This window comes from Phragmites australis, chromosome 4, assembly GCF_958298935.1.
Source record: "Phragmites australis chromosome 4, lpPhrAust1.1, whole genome shotgun sequence".
Taxonomy (NCBI): Eukaryota; Viridiplantae; Streptophyta; class Magnoliopsida; order Poales; family Poaceae; genus Phragmites; species Phragmites australis.
The window spans coordinates 29,224,263-29,246,463 of NC_084924.1; the positions used below are offsets into that span (position 1 = coordinate 29,224,263).

Below are 22,201 nucleotides of genomic sequence, written 5' to 3' on the forward strand. Positions count from 1 at the left end.
GTGATGGATTTAGGCGATGACAAGGTCACCAATGAGTGCAATAGGGACTCCGACGATGAGGTGCCAGAGGAGAAGGGCAATGGCAAGGAGGGCTTTGATAAGGAGGAGGGCGATGACGACAGCAAGGGAGATGAATAGCCCGAGGGGGAGGAGGAGCCTGAGGGAGACAATGTCAATGAGGACGAGGAGGAAGACCCCGAGGAGGAGCCCTCACTAGTCCTAGCTAGTGTTGACCGACGACGATGACAACGACCCTTCCTCGAATAAGAGGAAGCTACAGTAGATAGTAGTGCATGCAACTAGCATACAGTAGATATATAGTGCTAGCTAGCTGTAGCTAATAGTTTAGGTAATGGAGGCAGTGTAGCGACATCCGGCTGACGCGGCTTCATTTTGGCGTCACGGGTGCCAGCCGTATTTTTTTTGCTTTAATTTGGTTGTAATATAGGAAATAGATCTCTGACTTAGCTAGGCATGCAATGGATCAGTGTAGCAACATCGGCCTAGCTTCATTTTGGTTTCACAGGCTGTTTTGACAGTGGCTTTTGGTTCTTTGTAAGATAAAATCAATATACAAAATATATATATGTGCTATTGTGTGTATGAAATAGCTCAAATCAAATTATAGGGTGTATGAAACACATAGCAAAAATCAAGATATGGATCGGAAGACAGTAAAAGAGACGTTGTAGAGAAAAAGACGATTGTGATGGCCTATATTATAGACAGTTCTAACCTATACAATTGTTTGCAATATATATTCAAAACCATTGTCGTAGATGGTTGTGTGAGTTTAAAACTATCTGAAATATAAAAAGTTACCCAAGGGGATATGTCTCTTTGCGTTTTTAATCGCGTGACCAGGAACTGACTAGTTTCTCTCTCTCTCTCTCTCTCTCTCTCTCTCTCTCTCTCTCTCTCTCTCTCTCACACACACACACACACACACATACACACACACTCACTTTGTTCTCATTGCTCCCATCCCGTCTTCCACTTTCAACTGCCAACAACGGCTTCATCTTCTCAGCAGCCACCCTCTCCGAACGAGCGATCGTTGCTGGTTTTGGTAGCCGACCCAAACGAGAGGGAGAAGGAGAACAAGAAGGAGGCCATGGACTTCGATGACATCAGCAACGACGAGACTATTTCACATGCCCTACATGAGGAATTTGTGGCCACAAGCGAGGATGTTGTCACCATCAATGACTCTGCTATCGTACATGCCCTGCATGAAGAACTCATGGTCGCGGATGAGGATGCCAAAAATAGGCTATTATGCATGCACTCGAGAACATGGAGGAGGCGGACAAAGACAAGGAGGAGGCGTCTGAGGTGGAAGATTAGTAGGCGAACAAGGATGAAGGCAAGGAGATAGCATAGTGTATATATCTATTATCTATTATGAATGCGTGTGTATTATAATAATGCATATAAAACATAACACAATCGGCTTTTTGCTTAAACCGACTATGATATGAGATGTAAAACAGACGATTTAAGAAAATACCATTTGTGATATGAACATAACACGAACAATTTTGTCGAACAAATCGTCTATGATATGAACATCACTTACGGTTTTTAGTGTCTATGATCACTTGAATGTCACATACCTCAGAGTTCCTTGTGAACCATATGTGATATTAGTTCTCACATACCGTTGTCAAACTATTTGTCATTGAAGAGGTCATCGCATACACTTTACGATAAATGGAAGGAAAACTCTAGCATAAAGGTTTAGAGCCATTTGGAATGAAGCATTTTGTAGTAGTGTTTAGGTCTCAATGCCCATTAGAACCTTATTAAAACAGACGAAAATTTCAAATAATTATAGGATATAGTTTATGATACACAAATCCAGCCAAGTAATCATAGCTCCGCCCCTGTGCACAACACCAGAGCTGTTTCTATAAGACAACTTAAGGACAAGTGCTCTTCTTAAGAGGACAAGACTTTCTTTTCTGAAAAAGAAAACTTTTTAGTGTTAGAACTAGCATACGGTTCTGTAGATATAAAAAGGGCACCACGACGATTCGAGAAAGTATCTTGCTTTGTGATCTTGACGTTTCTTTGTTTTACTTAGCAAAGCACTTTTTTTAAGATAATAGAAAAAGAGTTTTCAGCGGTTGTACTATTTGGTATACAAATAGCCTAATTTATTATTATTATAATGTTGTAAGCATTCAAAATGGAAGAAAAAAATAGTTCATAAATTCCATGACATACAGATTAGCTACCAACGAGTCTATTACTAAAATGTCACCCATTCTTAACAAAGATATCTATAGTCACAACTTCCAAAACATTACACGCCTTGCGCACAACATCCTTGTCCTCCTCCTTCTGCAACAGACTCTAATATCTTATCCAGTATGTGCCTTGAAAAGTGTCTGCATGAAAATTATGATTGATTTTTTCTTAAAAGTAATATCATTTCGACATAGCCATATAACCAAAAAATAGCTGCTACACCGACAAAGATCTTATTCTTGTTAAGTTGCCTCACACCTGTAACTCATGTACCTATCATGTGGTTGATGTTTCTAGGTATTTCAATTTCAAAAGTAATTTCAATAACACGTCAAATTGATTTAGCAAAATGACAATTAAAGAACAAGTGATATATGTTTTTATTTTAATTAAAAAACTATATTTAAGATCCCGTTCTAATTGCGTTTTGCTAAATTATCTTTAGTCAATAGGACCCCTCATCCTACCTATAAAAAAGATCTTTATCTTCGAGGATAATCTTAAGTGCCATAAAAAATTATTGAAGAAGAAAAGATCACTATTTATCATTTGCCTATACATGAAACGAACCGTAAATTGTTCACTGTTACTTAGCAAAGCACTAGAAAACTGGAACTCTGAAATGTAAATTTCAGCTTACATTCACATCTGATTAACTCGGGATTCTTTATGGAGCGAACGTTCACTAAACGTAGTCACCACTGACCACCAACGATATTTCTGAAGAAACTGTAGATCTGAATTTAATCTAGCAATTCGCAAATATATGTTGGTGATTTTTTTTTGTGAGATAATATAAATGAATTGTTGGGTTTTCTCTAGAAAGACATAAAAACTAAATTATATGCTTTACTTATATCTTCTCAGAATTGTAGTCTGTAGTAGCTCTACCGCGTCACGGATAGCAAATCACAGTGCTTAAAACCTAGTAATATACAACGGTCTCCAAGACAGAACACGAGGAGACACCGCCACCACCTGCTCCGGCCCGGCGTCGCTGGTTTTGATACACGGTCGGCTTGCCACTGACCGCGCCACCGCCAGGCTAGCGCCCTCCGAGACTCCGAGTGAGACGCCCCCGAGAACACGTGGAAGGGGGGAAAAACTAATGGATCCCTTGCTGGGTTCTTCTTGCCCTGTCGTCTCCGCCTGCGTGCCCGGACACCCGCCCAGAAAGTCCACACCGCCACCGTCCCTCCTCCTCCAGCTCAGCTCATCCCACCCTCCTGGCCTCCTCTCTATAAATTGCCGTTGTCCCGCAGTACTGGCTACTCGGATAATTAGCAACCATCAGTAGCCTTGCTTGCGGAGAGGAAAGGAGAAAGGAGGAGCCGAGCACCAGCCAAGAAGCCCGTACACCTCCCACATTGTTGGCGACCGGTTGAGACAGAGAGAGAGGCAGCTAGGCAAGAGGTGAGAGAGTGGGTGGTGCCTGTTGCATTTCTTCTATTTTTGCGCTCCCATGTTGTTGGTCGAATCGTAATGCTCATGTTCTTCTTGATGCTCTGGTTCTTGGTTCGCTCATCAGTTGTTCCTGTTCTTTCGCAACATTATTCGGCATCTGAATCCGTTTTTGGGTGTGGTATCTTGCATTAGGTACAAGGAAATATCCAGGGCATCGTCGCAATGGGTGTTCTGTTCTCATGCCCCGCCGATGACTACGACCCGTTGGAGGAAGCGCCGCCAGCGACCTCCTCCGGCGCCGGGGAGCCTGCGATCCTCAAGGCTCTGGGCTCCGGCAAGCTGCTCATCGAGGGGTCGCTGAGCTTCAAGAGGAGGCAGCAGGCTACCTCGGGCTCGGGCTCGCTGCAGGTGGAGACCAAGATCTCCATCAGGACTGGCGACGCCGCAGCGCCGGAGCCCGCCAGGCCGTTGCCCATGGAGGTCGCCAGGGCGAGGTTCGCCGACCTCGCGGCGGGGGCGGAGAGCCCGAAGCACGAGGCGGCGGCGCTCAAGCTGCAGAAGGTGTACAAGAGCTTCCGCACGCGCCGGCAGCTCGCCGACTGCGCCGTGCTCGTCGAGCAGAGCTGGTGCGTTGCTGTCGACATTGCAGTTCTTGGGATGCTTCGAATCGCAGCGGCATTGCTAATTTTTTTGGTTTATGTTTTCTATTTCCAGGTGGAAATTGCTTGATTTCGCGTTGCTCAAGCGCAGCTCGGTGTCCTTCTTCGACATCGAGAAGCAAGAGACCGCCATGTCCAAGTGGTCAAGGGCAGGAACTAGGGTTGCCAAGGTACAAATTTTGCTGTTTGCAGATGCTATTTCTGAATGATTTTGTCAGCTAATTGTTCTGAGATTGGTGGATTGGACTAAAAATTTTGTGAATTTTGGACGAATTTCAGGTCGGAAAGGGACTGCTCAAGGATGAGAAGGCTCAGAAGCTCGCATTGCAGCATTGGCTCGAAGCGGTGAGTATCGGTTGAACATGTGGGGAAAGTTGATGTTTTCTATTCTATCGGGCAATGAGCTAATGTTCAGACTGAAATGTTGATGAACAGATTGACCCGCGACACCGGTACGGTCATAACCTTCATTACTACTACGATTGCTGGCTCCACTGTGAAAGCAAGCAGCCTTTCTTCTACTGGTTAGTACTCAGTGCGCTATTGACTCAGATCTCGTAGTTTAACCAGTGAATGAAATGTGAACTTATGATCATGATTTGGCTATGCAGGCTTGATGTCGGAGGAGGCAGAGACATCAATCTTGAAGGCAAGTGCTCGAGATCAAAACTTCTGAGCCAGTGCATCAAGTACCTTGGTCCAGTAAGTATTCACACACACGGAGCAAAGAAAAGAGCTACAACATAGTGAAGATATACGATGGCTAATATACTATACTTACATTTTGTGCAGAAAGAAAGAGAGGACTACGAAGTCGTAATCGAGGACGGCGAGTTCTTGTACAAGAAGACCCGGCAAATCCTTGACATGTCTTGCGGACCGCGAGACGCAAAGTGGATCTTTGTTCTTAGCACATCAAAGAGCTTATATGTTGCTCAGGTAAATATCCACATATCATCATATTGGCAAAATCTTGTTAGCGCTAGAAATATCTGTTCATCGTGTAACATTGTCCTGCAATCCCAAATGCAGAAGAAAAAGGGCACATTTCAACATTCTAGCTTCCTTGCCGGAGGGGCTACTTCTGCTGCTGGGCGATTGGTTGTTGAGAATGGAACCCTGAAGGTAACTGTCAATCCACTATCATTCTTTATACTCAACAAAAGTAGTAGTACTTTTCCAACTTCTGAAAAAGACGTGTATGATCAGTTTATTAGATGACATGCTGATGCAATCTGTTATGTTTGTGTGACAGGCTATTTGGCCTCACAGCGGGCACTACCGCCCGACGGAGGAGAATTTTCAGGAGTTCAAGAGCTTCCTCAAGGACAACTTGGTTGATCTAACCGATGTTAAGGTATGCACATTCTGATCATTCGGAAAATGAACTGAATATCTAGATGTTTCCACGGAATTGCGATCTTAAATCTCTTTGTAAACTCGCTGCAGATGAGCCCAGCAGAGGAGGACGAGGAGTTCTGGGGTAGTCTCAGAAGAATCTCTTCAGAGAATGATAAATCTGAAGACAAAAGGGCTGCGCCTGAAGAAACCGGCCCTCGCCAGATTCCTGAAGTTGTTGACACCGCCGGTACAGAGAGCGAAAAATGCGAAGAAGAAACGGCAGCGACAAGGAAAGACTCATCAGAAGATACTGAGGCCTCATGTACCAGCAGCATCCAGTCCCCTGAAGAGGATCAAGAAAAGGCCGAGCAGGCGCCGGTGCCACGGGAGAAGATCCTGGAGAGGATCAACTCCAAGAAGGAGATGAAGTCCTATCAGCTAGGCAAGCAGCTCTCCTTCAAGTGGACCACGGGAGCGGGCCCTCGGATCGGGTGCGTGCGCGACTACCCGTCGGAGCTCCAGCTGCAGGCGCTGGAGCAGGTGAACCTCTCGCCGAGGTGCAGCACCGCCGCCGCCGCCTCCCGTTTCTCGTCGCCGCAGAGGCCAAGCTTCAACCGGCCGGCGGCAAGCGCATGCGAAGCGTCCACGCCGAGGGAGGCTTTCCGGTCGCCTCTGCAGCATGGAGCACTTGCAGTGGCAGTGGCAGCTACAGCTGACTGATACAACTTTCATGATGAGCACTTGCAGCTGCAGCAGAAAATTTCTTGGACTCTTGAAACTACTTGATGAATGAAGATGTGTATAGTAGGGGCTAGGGAAATAAAGGAACATACTGCTTGTGTAGAGATGTCCGTAGGCCAGGTAGTATACACATACGCACTATTCATCAAAGGATGCGATACTGTTAAAATGATGACCACAGACGATCTATACAAATTCTTTCATTCTTTTGATATGACGCGTAGATGCGGATCATGTATCTGATGCTCAGGAAGCCAGTATCATTATCCGGTGGGAGACGTGAGCGTTAAATTTCAGAAAAAAAATTAAATAGCTGTCAAAACTTAAGAATCGTGAAAAGACTTTACTTTCGCTTGGTTTGTTGGAACCCTTCTCACAAAGAGAGAGATCCCTCCAAAAATAAAGGTATGCTGCTTAGTGCAGCGAGCACACGGTATTCTTTAGTAAAAGGCGAAAGAATAGTTCGCTCTGTGCTCACTGCGCAGCTGCGTGTCGTTTAACAGCAGTGCCTCGCCCTTGTAAATAGCATCGCTCCCTGCTGCCACTCGCTTCGACAAGCGATCTGGGACTAAACAAAAGCGACGTCTTGTACGCTGCAAAAGCCGTGGGTTCCTGCGGCCTAGGAAGATTTCGGTCGGCCCAACACGTATGCCTGCCACGGAATCGGTCCACAGGGAGGATTTTTTTATATATTTTTTAATATTTGCAAAATTACAGGATAGTTTTAAAAAATTATAACAATAAGGTACCGTCGTCCATTCATCGAGCAAGAGTAAGGTCCTCGTCTCATGAACGGGCGACACCTTATGTGGCTCAGGTCCGAGAATAAAAAATGCAGCGTGATCATGTGTCGCCCATTCACCCAACGATATCTTGTTGTTGCTCGGTGATCAGACTATATCTTCGTGTGACAAATGCCCGTGAACCCATCCAAAAAGTGTCACCCACTGTTCAAGCGATAACTTTTTGGTATAAAAATCGTGCGTGCCAGCCCAGCCGACGTTAGCACCGCATTTGCATCGAGAACAGCTGAGAGAGAAGAAAGGGATAAGAGAGCGCTAGGAGAGGGAGAGGAGAAGAAGGGAGAGGAAATCGGAGGCGAAGCCCTGCCTAAGGAACAAGGTACATTTTTTTTAATAAATCCGGTAGGATATCCAGTAGTGATAGTTTTTAACATAGGTTAGAGGTTAGGTCTAAGATTTTTTTATAAATCCGGTAGAATAGCCACTAGTCGTAGGTTAGAATATAGATCTAGGTTTTAAATCAGGGTTATACATAGTTTAGCAACTAGATCATATTTGTATGCATATTTTAGTAATTAGGTGTAGTATTCAGACTTATGTTAGGTATTAGATATAGAATTTAGACATAATATATGTATAATTGAGGTAGTAGATATAAGATTTAGAGGTGTTTGATGTAGCGATATGAAAATATTTTGTTGCAATGTAGATTAACTGGTAGGCCATGTTTTTAATTAATGTTGCATTATTGTAGATATAGATTTACGTACTTTTTTTATGTTATATCAGAATAATATAAGGGTTTTATGTCGATAGTTGGTAGGTATATCGGATCCATGGCAATTTAGGATTTTTTATTGGGATAGTGAAGTATTATACGGTTTAGAAGGGATAGTACTAATCGTATTTCAGTCCATGGACAAGGTTATCCCTAGACCTATACATAAAAGTGTTAGATATTTGTATACTTGATTGATACAGGGTTTTAAAATAGACCCGAGGTTCAAGAGATGACTATTAATATTGTGGGTAATCATCTGAGAGATGGTGTACCCGCTCAGGGAAGATGAAGTCTAGAGGAGGTACCTATAGGATGTTGTGCACAGAGGTTAGCCTCTTATGTTGCTTATGCAATGGAAGAATAAGAAGTCAATTAGGGAGATGTGACCACTAGTGACTTCTTACAATAACTGTATACTAAGCAGTCAGAAGCGGATGTATTCCTCCTTCACATTGAGTACTGTGCTGCTTGGAGACGCTTCCATAAGATGAAGCTGACGAGAGGATAGAAGCTACACGCAAATGCATTCAGGAGGAGTGTAACCATATGATGGCGGAGGCCCATGAGGCGGAGAGGGAGAGGAAACGCGAGAAGGCACGTCGAACGTGTGAGGCAGGACTAGAAGCGGCGAGGAAGAGAAAGTACACACGTTCCATGCAGTAGATTAGATATTTTAATCCTGTTGTTTACATTTCTTAAGACATGTTAGGTTTAGCCGCGATATTTATTTAGGTTAGAATGATGATGTACAGTACATGCCACCATCAGTGTATGTCGTTGTTCCTATAAAAATTACTGTGTTCAACTTTCCATTTTTGTTAAATTCAGGTATCCAAAGTACCGCACAAACATCTAATGCCACTCGACGGATCAAAAACATAAAAATTGCGCCGCACATATGCCTATTCTGTCGCAAATAAAATTAAATTTGGCCGGCTCAAAAAAACCACCATAGCAAGGTGTCATCTAGTGAACGGGCGACACGTGGCTATGCCACATTTTTTATTCCCTAACTTGCAGGCTCCACAAGGTGTCACCCATTCATGTGATGAGATCTTGCTCTTGCCCGATAAATGAACGACGGTAGCTTATTGTTGTAATTTTTTAAAATGACTACGGTAATTTTGCAAATGTACATATATATATATATATATACATACACATATATATATACATATATATCTATATATATACACATACACACACATATAAGCCATATATCATTAGATTACACTTCCAACAAAATTTCTTTCAAACCATAACGTGGAGGTTTTACGGTGTGAACACGGATATGAGGTTCTAGTAACCAAACATCGTTGAGTGGACTACACGAGTTTCCTGTTTTTTTTAAAAAGTTCATAGGCTCCTATATCAGTTACAAAATGTACTGTAAGCTTCAAAATAAAGAAAGATCGGCATTCGACGAGGGAACTCGAACTCCTGATAATAACATCAAGTATCTGAAACAACTACATTGCTGATAGCCGCAAAGCTCGGTCAGTACACTGCATCTGTGTATTCAAGTATGGCCGTGCAGACAAGTACACGAAGTGAATCAAGTAAACCACATCAGCTGGACGCACACTATTCACCTGCTATCGTAGCCTAGTGACCCTAGTGTACCCTACCGCCTACTTGGCTCGTCTCAAGCAATCGTATCTACTCTCCCGGTGGATGTACCATTATACAACATCTACTTCTACGGAATGTGAATCGGCACGCTCCTGGTGACGTTTCTTAAGCGCACCCGAGCCAGTAGGGCTGCGAACTTCTTTACAGATACCTTCTGTCCTTTTTATGTCATTCAGAGCTCTCTTGGCATACACTGTGAAGGCGACTGTGAGGGTGATAGTAACGATGAAGGAGATGATGTTGTACGTTATCTCCACCGGTGTCATCTTATAGTTTCCATACTTCATGTCTGCCAGTGTATGTATTAACCGCCCACTGCAACAAAATGAAGCAAGATAAGCAAATCTTCTAGAAAAACATGAGAGCATTCAATAATTGAAAAGAAACCAGTTCTTTGGGTTGGTTGCGGTCACTGCTAGTCTGAGTTTGGCAACCAAAAACTACGCACATGTACCTTGTCCAAGGTAAACATCAACAAAGACAAGTTTTCAGTACCCTGGAATTTCCAAATAAGCTAAACTTTCCACGTTTTCACAGCTTATGAGTAGAGTATAGCAAAATGCACTCAATTGGTGAGCAGGTATTAGACAAAACAGTCGGTTAGATTCATGGTCAGGAACTCAGCCTACTATTTGTTGAGTAAATGAATCATGTGCAAAGCAATGAGTACATGGGGTGAACCACATACAGATTTAGATGGTCTGAGTCTTCATGGAAAAATCATGCAAAATAGTAAAATCATAATCTGCGATGTAGAGATTGTAACTAACCTGTAGATATAGATGAATGCCTCAGGTACCATTCCCGCAACTGAACCACACAGATAAGGGTTGAACTTAATTTCTGTCACAGTTACGGCATAGTTAAATATTGTATATGGGAATGGCGAGATTCTGAAAAGCGCAACAACTCGAAACTGCTGGAACCAATTCCCTTCACCCGCAAGTTTTATTAGTGCTATTTGCTGAGGCCACTTTGTCAGCCATGCCTGAAGAAAAAAATTAAAGGAAAAATAAGCAGAAAAGAAAGAAAATTAGGAAATAGTCCTGGAAAAAGAAAATATCTAGTTCTTAAATTACAGATCACAAGAACTTGTAGCTGAGAAATTTTACATGTAGACGTTCGCGGAACAATGAGCCAATCCAATACGGTACCACCATGCCAATACTAGTCCCAACCATAATAATCAAGAAACCCCAACCATAACCAAAGATCATTCCTGCTAACCACATAGAAGGTCCAGAAGGGACTAGAATAACTGGAAAGAGAGCCAAAGATGCAATGAGCACAGCAGCCAATACTGGACGCCCAAAAGCACTTGCTTCCCATTGCATGATTGGCAATAGAACCTACGACAAATCAACATAGGAAACGTGTTAACTCTCTAACATAAAGTAATATCATCTCCAAAAAAAGAATATGATCAAGCAGGTAACAGGCACACATAGCACAGAAGCATGGCAAAATCGATAATTTCATAAACTAAAAATTAAATTTCAATTAAAGTAAAACATATCAGCTACTCGTTAAGCATTATAGCTCAGTAACCTACCAAATGATAATAGTGCACTAGGATGTACCGTAGTGAAGGTACAACAACATTAAACATCAACAATTTAATTTGTTTGTAAGTTGAAACATGAACTTGTGCTTGAGAACTCAGCAGATGTGACAAAATTCAAAAGCCAGCATAGAACAGACAGGATCCACAAAGACCAAATTGTTAGGATGAATGGAGCGGTGGTGCTGTCATGTGGGGCCTATCCTACAGCTGGTGTGAGAAGGCACCAGCCAGCAGCCAACCCTGCGGCTGTGGCACCTGCACCTGCTAGGGCCTGGAGATGAACCAAGATATCTTCTGTTTGCTTAGAGATGAGATTGTTAGAACTTAGAAGTGAATCTAATTGTCTTGGATTACATAGGATTGTTAGGAGCTGGTATCTATTTAGAAGAGACCATGCACATGATTTGGAAATAAGCAACAACTAAAACAATCCCGCCTTTCCTCCCATGCTGTTATTCACATCTCCACAAAACTCAGCCTCCCGTTGACTGTAGTTATCACCATTGCTCTCTCTCCCACCACCAGCAGCCCATGGTAGGTGCTGACTCAAGGACTATGATGAACAACCGTGAATATTAGACAATGACTTGGGGACATACCAGCTTTAGCATGTCCTTACTTGATTCAGCTACAAATGTTCCAATATTTGTAATTTGTCATGGGACTTTTAGTTGCATGCTACCAAAAGCTTGTGAATGTAATAAAACACATACCATATGACCAATGGGCCCAGGGACCACGTGTCAGTCATTGAGTGACAGTTTCTATACTACAAACTTTAGGACACATATATCTAAGAGCTCCTTGTTTTTATTCAAAGCAGTATGGAAGATAATTTCAGACGTCTTGCTCTTTGTTTAACAACATAGAATACTGATAGATTGAAGTGTCAGGAAAACTTAAGAAACATATATTCTTATAGATTTGAACCGTAGGATCAGATTGATCAAGCAAGCCATCGTATCAGACATTCAAATTTATAATTATTCTTGAAGAACCTGCCAACAATCCAATTTCAGTTTATCTCTGAAAGCTAATTGTTATTGTATTAGCATCAGCTGAGGACCAAAACAAAAGAAGCCATAGTAACATCTCAATGATCTGATTCATCTATCAGGACGAGACATTCCAGTTAAGAAAAAGATTGCTTGAAACAGTGCTAAAAAAAAGAGTATTAGAGTTCACCTTCTCAAAGGCAAAGGGGATCCCCCATTTCACAAAGACGAAACCCACTAATATAAGAAGGAAGCAGCCAAGCAGAACTTTCATCCACCAAATGAAGGATCTTGACTTTGGTTGCCCAGGTAAAGTTGCTGCATTAACATCAGATGTTGCATGTTGAGCTGGTGTGACCAGCCTCGCATATTCATCATCCTTTGTGTTTTGCTCAGAATGCTCAATCCCCATGCATGATACCCCAGCTGAAGAACTTGGCATGTCTGTCACCCCCTCTTCGCCTCTGTTTATGAACCAAGCCAACACTATGACAAAATGTATAAAACTATAGATAACACACCTAATAAATTATCAAAGTAAGGCTGGAGCATGCTTGTTCTGTATACTGGAAAAGGATAACGAAATAAAAACATATAAATCTGTGCCAGCAGACTAGTATGTAGCATCTAACTAAGGAGCACTAAAGAACCTGATATGGCTCACATGCACAATAAGCATGTTACTGTAGTGTGATCTCATCTTGCAATCTATGCCAATACCACGGTATTCACATGGAAACCCCAAAACGAAGGGCACATAGGTACTAGATTGCAGCCTGAAACATAATGATCACCTGGTGAAGAGAATACATATCTAAATCCCATGTTAAGATACTAGTCCCTTTGGAAGTTCAAGTGCAGATACTCTCTGACTAAAATTAATACAATATCTCCATATGTGTCCTCTTTATTTCGAACTCACATTTGATGACCCTAGTGAGATAACGTTCAATTACCCATGCGAAGAAATTTCCAACTCCCTGTTCTTTGTTCCACGAATATTCCAACTATACATCACAACATTTTCCAACGGCCACCGTTCCTTGGAAGCCACCGCCGACGGCCATTCTAGGAAAGGGAGGTGGGGCCCACGTGGCACCCCCAACAAGCGAAAACACCTCTCAACAAAGCTTGGAACAGCCAAAACGATGGAATTTCACACAGAGATCATCTTCCTTTTCCGGAACGCAACCTCGAGCTGGTACTAACTATGAATCCGCAGGCATGGACTTCACACCGAGCTAGCGACGAGGCAAAATTTTGAGCTCACCCGTGGCTGCACCTAAACCCTAACTCTAAAAACAGAAATGCCAGAATCTCAAGCCTGCCGCCCAAAATATATCCCAAAAAAAGGAAAGAAAGAAGCACAGGTAACTCGAGCAGGAGGAAGAAGAGACAGCGGCACCTCGGAGTGGATAGCGCGTACCTGGCCATCTCCCCTGCCTCGATGCTGAGGGGGAGGACGCGCGCCATGGAAAAGAGAAGAGATCGGGAAAGCCCAGCAACGGAGATCAAAGCATTTGGAGGGACTCGAGGCGAGGCTTGGTTCCTTCCCCTTTCCCTTCTTTCTGGAAGCTTTGCTTCGCTTTGCAGCGGACGGAGGGAGGGAGGGAGAACCGAACGGGAGCGAAAAGGGAAGGGCGCTGCGCGTAGTGGAGGGAATGACCAGAATACCCCAAGTTGATGGCAGAGCCTGGGGAGCTGGTACAGGCGGAGCCGGAGGAGTTGGGGGGCTGAATTGGACGGAACTACCCCTGCCTGCTGCCGCGGCGGGCCCACCCCGGCGGGGTCGCTCGGCAGAGGGCGTCGTGCGATTCGAAAGTCGAAACCCACCCGCTCCAATCCAACACGCGCGAAGCGAGAGGAGGCGACGCGTGGTCCTGGAGAGCCGGACGCTGCCGTGTGGGCCTGGACGGATGCTGCGAAGAAAAATGTCGTTACGTGGTGGCTTTATGTTAGCTGGTGGGTAGCTTGGCTTCGCTTTGCTCGCTTGCTCCAAGGAAAGCAAGTAATATCTCCGTTTTTTTATTCGTCCTCATTGAATTTTCACGTTTTTTAAGTTGTTTTTGCTACTACTTTTCAATATTGTACCAATATATACTGATAAAATTATATTTTTATGAAAGTTTTTTAAAGAAAAATCTAATCATATATTTTTTATAGCCAACCTAGGTAATTTTTAAATATATTGGTGGTCAAACTTTTTTACATAGATTCTAAAAGGACCAGTAAAAAATAACGGACATAGTAATCTGCAGACAGCAGACACGTCATGGGGTCTCGCGCTGCATTATTCTGAATTGCTATTATTCCTGTTCCTATCGGATATTGTAAAAGTCAAAAAAATGGTTCAATTCTAGAAGAGTGGAAGTCAAAATGCTTCAATTCCAAACTGGTTATTTGACCTGATCGCTTCGTTTTTGTCAGTCCTGATGATGGAGTAGAAGCAGACGGTTGAGAATTGACCAACTGGTATTTGACTCGGCAAGAACGGCGGGCTGCCCAGTATCGGAACGCGGAAATTATTATAAATGTATGTGTTTCTTACAATTAAAACACATATGCTTACCCGCAATACTAAAATTATTCTCAACTCATAAGTTTCTCATAAGTAGCACACAAATCTGTGTGCTTCTCATACTTAACACATATGGGTTTATATGAAGCGTCAAGAATGTGCTATGATCCATATAATTTGAAGTTGTTTCTCTCGTCTAAAGGGACATGGATTCATGTTACATTAAAAAAGTTCATCCAAGTATTTGGGTGTACTACAGCAAATCGATTTTGACTAGAAAAATAGCCATTGTGGCCTAGTATAGGTATATTCAATTGAACCATATATCAACTAGTGTTAAATACTAATTGGCATTGAATATATGCATGTACGTCGGTTTACCTATCAGGAGCAACATTCGTCCTTACTTCTTAGTCTTAACCCCTCTCTCCCACCCACACACACATTGTTATTTGCTGAGAGCGAACACCTCCAGGCAAAGAATGTGTTTTCTAACACATTTTTTGACGTTAATCTTACATAGATTATTTAAATAGTCAACAATATGGGATACATAACTCGTAGCATAGCGTGAACGCACAATAATAACTGTGGAGGCCTATGGTCTACCGAGCAGCCAATGATGAACAGGAGCAGGAAATGGGGGAGAAATGAGAAACGGGAAGAGGAAAGTTCGAACTTGCATTCGGACGAATGTACCATTGCTACATTAAAAATAAAAAGGATACTTTAGACAAATCTATCTCATCAAAAGCGTGAGAGATGGCACTGAAAATCGACAAGTGTCTTCATTTCTCAATTATAGAGATAGGTCCACTTAGTGTTGCAATTTGGTTAAGATTGTCAACAGATTATGTGTTGCAATTTGCAAACTGAAACATTCTTCACACTTGCTTAAACCACGTGACAGTGAACGGACCGGACCCACATGACTGGTACGAACCGGACCCAAATCAAAGTTAGCTCGATCCGGTTCACCTCATCTCTGCAACCGAACCGGGCTCACCTCGCCGCCAGAGTCCTGCTGCCTGCCCTGCCTGAACCTAAAGCAGTCGGTTCAGATTCAAACCCTCCAATCCCAAAATCCTCCAGACCTCGCCGTCGGCCACACCTCCGGCGAGACCCCCACCCTCCTATCCCGCCTCAACGAGCCCGATACCAGCACCCTCCAACCATGCCGAGAAACTTCCGCAAGCGGAGCATCGAGCCGGACGCCGCCGACCACTCCGACGACGAGGATATCCGCCGGTACCCCTCCCTCCTTCCCTCCAACCTGCTCATCTCTCCTGCTTTGCCAGCCCTTCTCGCTGATGCGTCCCTCCCCCCTGCCTTCGCAGCGTCGCCCTGGAGGAGATCAAGTACATGCAGAAGCTCCGCGAGAGGAAGCTGGGCATCCCAGCTGACTCCGTCTCCGCCTTCACTAACGGGTCCACCACGCGCGGCCGTGGGAGCGGCTGGGCAGCGGCCGCCGGCGAGGCCGGGAAGGAGGACCTCGTCCTCCAGGACACCTTCGCGCAGGAGACCGCCGTCACCATCGAGGACCCCAACATGTACTGTGCTGTGCTTGTATTCGTGATTCCTCTTGTTACCAGTGTGATGCTTCATCTAGACGCAGGAGTTGGCATGACCATGTGTTTGTTGGTTGAACTTGAAGGTTGAGGTATGTGGAGACCGAGCTGGCCAAGAAGAGGGGCAAGATGGCTGATGTGGGCGACAAGGAGGAGGAGGACCATGTCGATGAGCTCTACAGTATGCCAGACCATCTCAAGGTTTGTTTGTAGCTTGACACTGCATTCCTTGACCTGAGATTGTTCATGCTGCTGTGGACTGTGATGATGGTACTGTTATCTTTTTCTTACAGGTGAAGAAGAAAAACTTAGAGGAGAGCTCAACACAGTGGACCACTGGCATTGCTGAAGTCCAGCTGCCCATTGAGTGCGTTCTTGCATCATTTTGTGTTTTCTTGTTTAGAGTAAATCTTAATATGATTGAGTTGAATGTTATTTTATAACTCAGTAGGGAGGTATCTAAAAATTGTGCATACTGTTGTACGTTCCCTCACAGGGGGAGGTTACTACATTGTACATCAGGATGTTGAATGGAGTAGTGTAATCAGGAAGTCAGACTAGATGAGTATACATGAAACTAATGCCTATTTGTGAGATTGGTTATAGATTGTCCAAAGATCCCAAATTTGTTTCTCTCGTTATTTGTTTGACAAAATCTAGAATTTGGCCAGAAATCCATTTCACATTGTGACAATGGTTTCTTGTGTAGATTGTATGCGGAAGAAATTTATCAAATGATCTAGTTGATGACATACGGACATAGATTGATTGATAGATATGAGAACTTGGTTTCAGTGTGGTTACAGATTCATTCACTGTTAATTGACTGAAACTGCTATAATTATGTGTTCAAATTAGGGCTGCTTATTATGAAGAAATGGCATGCATCAATATTGTACTAACAGCATTATGGGCCCAACAACATAACCTAGATGAAGCTTCTTCTCTGTCAATATTCTCAACATTTTTGTGCTTTATGATCCAATCTTATTCTGGTAGTAGAGTTTCTCTTTAAAGATGGATGCACAGTTACATGCAGTTTCATGTTATATCATTGTTTTTATCTTCGCAGGTACAAGTTAAGAAACATTGAAGAAACTGAGGCAGCAAAAAAGATGCTGCAAGAGAAAAGGCTCGTGGGCAAACCAAAATCGGTTGCAAACATTCCATCAAGTTACAGTGCTGATTATTTCCATCGTGGTAGAGAGCATGATGAGAAATTGCGAAGAGGTTTGTTACATGTCCCTTTTCAAGATTTTTTTTATGGGAAACAGGAGGGGATCCACTGATATGTTTTAATATGTAAAAATAATAATACAAATGTAAGGCCAAGAAATAAAAAAGAGACAAGACTTATACAACTCGACTAGATATAGCAGCCACCATAGGTGAAGAAACTCTACCTTTGAGCCATACTACAGCCTGGATTATGATAATCTCGTTGGGTAGAATTACTTTGAGAAAATTCAGGGCTTGGTTAACTGCTTTTTGTTGAAACTAGGTTGCAAACTGAAATATTAATGCATTTCCAATTACACAACAAATGTGTGACGAGCAATAGTTGTATAACACAGTTCATGTAAACTTAATTTGATTTTTCAAGTAAACGACATATTTTTTCACGACTGCTTTCCTACAGCAGCTTAAAAAATAAGTGCATCACAACGAAGGGACCAAACTAACCTAAGTCACAAAATAAAAATCTCTTCCATCTCTATTTATTGGGAGGAATCATTTTGAAATCCATTTGTTCTTTTGAAGCCATATGTTCCATCATGGTAGTTGTAGCCGTAGTGCATTAGTGCCTTCATGAATATTTTCTGTGAGCCAGCCTAAGATTTTGCAGTCACCAGCATTAAAATTTTGAAGCGATATATTACATTTATCATAATCCAATACCCACTGAATTAAACCATACTTAATTGGCAGGACAAAGAGAATATTGATGACACCGACTCTTATTTATTTTATTTTATCATTATCTTTCTAGCATGCCTCTGGTGTTGATTGTTCCTTGTAAAAAAATAAGAATACTCCATGCTTAAGCATGCATTTAGAAATTACTTCATCCACTGTTCCTCCTGATGTCCTCCGACTATGATTAAAAATGGCCTGCTTTTATGTCTATGGTCTGGTTAGTTCGATGTCACCTGTGTTACTAGTGCAACCAGTGCTTTATCCATCAGTTCCTGCTACCTGCTGGTGACAAGTTACAGAGCAAACACTTTCTGCCCTATTGCTAGCTTTAGTCTTTGTATACCAGGTATGTTGCTTTAATCTTTTATAGAATGATAGTACCTTTGGGTATTTGCAAATAAGATTTAATCTAGCTGTTATAATTGGAACCCACTAGATGGATGGGTAAGATAACTTTTTATGAGAATTTGTACCTTTGAGTATTGACAAAAGGATTTAATCTAGCTGTTATAATTGGAACCTACTAGATTGATGAGTAAGATAACTTTGTAAGATAATTTCCTGCCCTGTAATGAAAATAGATACTCAATGGATTGGTAGCAGGACTATTTAGGCCAACATAATGTTAGAGGTATGCATAGTGAGTTTTAGGATATAACATACTGTGAATATCCTGTGGACTGTTCTGTGCTGCAGCAAATTCATGTAATATGCAAAATGCAACAATAGCGATACCATTTCGGAGCTCTTCTGTTCAAGGATCATTAAGTATGTCATATCACGTGCATCTTTGTTATTCTCATTAAGTGTGCTAAATTATTTCCTTACAATGCAGAGCATCATGGATTGTACAAAGATAAAGATTCCCGGCCAATTGAAACCGCAGGAGGCAAAGAAACAAATACTAAAAATTCAGATGGTGCAGCTGCAGGACGGAGAGAAGCTGCTAGTGATGAGCTCATGCTCGAGCGTTTCCGCAAGCGAGAAAAATTCCGTGTCATGCGAAGATAGCAAGAGCCAACGGAATAGGCTGCTTGCTGGTGCTGCTGCCTTTTAAGCTCAAATATGTCAGTGTGAATACATCCTCTGTCCTTTCTAGTGAAAAATTGACAGTAAAGGGCATCCTTGATTGTTGACCCTGCTTTTGCAGCTGCTGACAGCAAGGAGCAGAGTAAAGCCTTATTATAGAGGCGATTTGGAGTAATATATTTGAGGGGAGGGACATCGGAAATTCCCATGTCAACTTGGAGGCTTGATATCTCAGGGGCCTTGCAGTGGGTTTGGACATGAGAGCTCCTAACTTGCCAGGATCGTGTCAAGCTCCATGCTCATATCTGCACAGGCCAAAGTTGTGCTCTTTTTGACCAATATAAATGAGCCGCAACATCTTGGGCAAAGGCCAAAGGGTAGCACGATTTCATTTTTTGGAGTGCATGGCAAAGCCAATAATTTCATCTTTCTAGCCTGGAATATTCTGTTTCTCAGAGTTGTTCACAGTTTGTGCTGCAGTAGCATCAGATATCAGTAAACCTGGATTTCTACGGACGAGTAATTTGTGAGTTACTTCTGCTGCCGTATGTCTGCTTACTTTGTTTTTTCCTAGTGCAAAGATAAAATATTAAGCCCTTTAAACGGAGGATTTTCATATGTAACTTGGAGGATTTGCACTACTTTTGCGATCCAAATATGCTCTGACATTACTGGTTTTACCAGTAAGTATCGGCAATACTGTAGCTGCCGATGGAGACATGGTATCTTAAGCTATCTCCGACTGATCCAGCTAGTATGCATCTGGTATGTGTATGGTGTTGGGAATCCAGAAAGTATCAAAGGAATTTGAGAGAGAAAAAATGAGAGATGACTAATGGACCAGCTAATGGGTATTCATTCATTATGTTCGAAGCGGTTGGACGACTAAGATTAATAGCTAACTGGCAAACTGGTACCTTACCACTTTACATGACAACCGCTTGTTGAATCTAATTGTTCTCAGTTTCTTTTATAGTAAGCCCTTGCATTGGAACAATCTAGTTGCAGAAAACACTAGGGTTATGAACCCTTTGCACACACAAGATACAGCTCCCTGCGGTTTCTCTGGAGGTGGAGAATGCGGCAAGAGTCGCCCTTGTCGATGGTCTTTTGCCACCAGCATGCTCACCTTCCGGTTGGCGGAGCGTGATTTATGGGACACTTCTTACGCCGGCCGGTTCCACCCGCATGGGATGGACGAGCAAGCAGGCGGTCAGGTGCCCATGGCTATGAGCAGAGCCTACCCGCCATTGTCCAGCCCATCCGCCAAGTGCGTCTGTTGCGCAGACAGTGGGCAGCACGTTGACGGTGCCTGACCCTATGCGCCCGCTCGCGAAAACAAACGCATCGATCGGCGCCAGTCACGATCTCTCATCATAGGTCACATTTTCTTTGCTATTCTTGTCAATTGTTCTGCAGACTCAGCAAAGCTATCTAAGTGTATCTGGATAGGCTCTACGCTGGATCTTAAAAACAAGAACTCGTGCTTGTCACTTTTCTCTGGGCGGACACTGATGTGTTTGTATAATAGCCATCAGATATGCATCAAATCTCCAGAGAGATGATCAAACATAGACTAGCTATATATATACACACACACATATGATGAAGTGGTACTATTGGAGAGGCATATATCTCTCCAATGGACACAATGAAAAGATGTCCCTTTGCTAATTGATCACACTAACTATAATCTAATTCTAATACTCCCCCTTGATCAATTATCTGTAATGTAAACTTCTTGTTAGAACTCCTCCAAAAAATCCTGTGAGAAAAATATGAGGAGGAAATAATGTGTTGATTTTCCATTAAAACTCCTTCAAAATCCAATGGGAAAAAGAGGAGAAAATGATATGGCGCATATTGGCTATTGCCTCATTGTAAGCTCATATGAGAATCCTAAATAGGAAAAACTTATTTTGGTGAGCTTAGAGAACAATAATTATGATATATGGATCATATTAAAACCTCTGAAAACCTCTTGGAAAAATAGGAGGAATAATAATGATATGATGTTAAAACTCATTTAAAACCCAATGAGAAAATAAGGAGAAAATGGTACATCATATATTAATTATTGTCTCTTTGTAAACTCATATAAGAAAATCTTTAAAAGGAAAAACTCATAAGCGAGTTTAGAGAACAATAGATATATATCTGATACCTCCTTAAAAAACCCTAAAGGGAAAAATAGGAGATATGACATATGTTCTTGTGTAGATATTGCCTCATCAAAAACCTTATATGAGAAACCATATAGGAAAAACTCATAAAGGAAAAGAGTGCAATATAATTACAAACATGTTATTATTTAGGGATAAACTCCCCCTGAACCTTGCAAATCTCGGAGTCACCGCATACCAATTCCATAAATACATTTTGGAATGTGGAAGTTGGTAAGAACTTAGTGAATAAATCAGCGAGATTATCATATTATTTAGTTTGCAAGATTTCTATCTCCCCATTATGAGGATAGAACAATTTAGGAGCAATATGTTTGGTTATATTGCTCTTTATGTAACTTGTTTGCATTTGAGAAATACATACAGCATTATCTTCATAGATAATGGTTGGTGATTCAATGGAACTAATACCATATGATTTTTTATGTGGTTGATCATTCTGCGAAGATATACACATATATGTGATGTTTTAGAATGATAGGTGAAAATAGCCACTAGAATCTGTTTGATGAATCTTGTGAGATGGCTATATCACCATGATATCAGTCTGTGATCTGGCATTATGGGGATCTGTTATATAGCTAGTGTTAGAATATCCCACTATGGTCATAACTCGGTTTTCTGATAGAAAAACTTAGATCTTTGATGCAATAAAGATATATTTTGATATCTTCTTTGACTCCCGCCTAATAGTGTTGTTAGAGTTGCACTATTTAAGCTAGCAAGTTATCTGTAAATGCAATATCAGGTCTGTTGCGATTTGCAAGATACATGAACACTTTGATAGCACTATGATATAGAACTTTAGGTTCAATATTTTTTTATTATGAATTCAATGTATGAATGGATCTTGATTCATATTTAGGGATTGAA

General features: G+C 42.2%; 3 protein-coding genes and 1 non-coding gene across 5 annotated transcripts; 2 read left to right on the forward strand and 2 right to left on the reverse strand.

The window, feature by feature from the left end:
* The first annotated feature begins 3,301 nt into the window (after positions 1–3,301).
* LOC133916036 (IQ domain-containing protein IQM2-like) lies at positions 3,302–6,604 on the forward strand. The gene is made up of 10 exons (XM_062359517.1): positions 3,302–3,666; positions 3,850–4,283; positions 4,372–4,486; positions 4,596–4,661; positions 4,752–4,840; positions 4,928–5,018; positions 5,109–5,255; positions 5,349–5,441; positions 5,572–5,673; positions 5,766–6,604. The coding sequence occupies exons 2-10, from the start codon at positions 3,880–3,882 to the stop codon at positions 6,375–6,377; spliced, it is 1,719 nt and encodes a 572-aa protein (XP_062215501.1). The 5' UTR covers positions 3,302–3,666; positions 3,850–3,879; the 3' UTR covers positions 6,378–6,604.
* Positions 6,605–6,766: 162 nt separating this feature from the next.
* Positions 6,767–6,885, reverse strand: LOC133917187 (U5 spliceosomal RNA). The gene has a single exon (XR_009909596.1). It is a non-coding gene; the product is annotated as a U5 spliceosomal RNA (small nuclear RNA).
* Positions 6,886–9,369: 2,484 nt separating this feature from the next.
* On the reverse strand, positions 9,370–13,749 carry LOC133916037 (uncharacterized). The gene is made up of 5 exons (XM_062359518.1): positions 13,540–13,749; positions 12,304–12,577; positions 10,667–10,903; positions 10,325–10,542; positions 9,370–9,869 (listed from the first exon to the last, which is right to left on the reverse strand). Exons 1-5 carry the CDS (start codon positions 13,584–13,586, stop codon positions 9,605–9,607), a joined length of 1,041 nt encoding a protein of 346 aa, XP_062215502.1. The 5' UTR covers positions 13,587–13,749; the 3' UTR covers positions 9,370–9,604.
* A 1,858-nt stretch (positions 13,750–15,607) lies between these two features.
* Positions 15,608–19,882, forward strand: LOC133916038 (protein COP1 SUPPRESSOR 2-like). Of its 2 annotated transcripts, XR_009909446.1 has the most exons (7): positions 15,608–15,879; positions 15,969–16,181; positions 16,286–16,400; positions 16,493–16,566; positions 17,272–17,429; positions 18,952–19,183; positions 19,267–19,882. XR_009909446.1 is itself a non-coding variant. In XM_062359519.1 (6 exons), the coding sequence occupies exons 1-6, from the start codon at positions 15,806–15,808 to the stop codon at positions 19,125–19,127; spliced, it is 810 nt and encodes a 269-aa protein (XP_062215503.1). In that variant the 5' UTR covers positions 15,608–15,805; the 3' UTR covers positions 19,128–19,882. The 2 variants fall into 2 exon arrangements, 1 of the variants encoding a protein (XP_062215503.1); XM_062359519.1 differs by having other exon boundaries at positions 18,952–19,882.
* Positions 19,883–22,201: the final 2,319 nt, after the last annotated feature.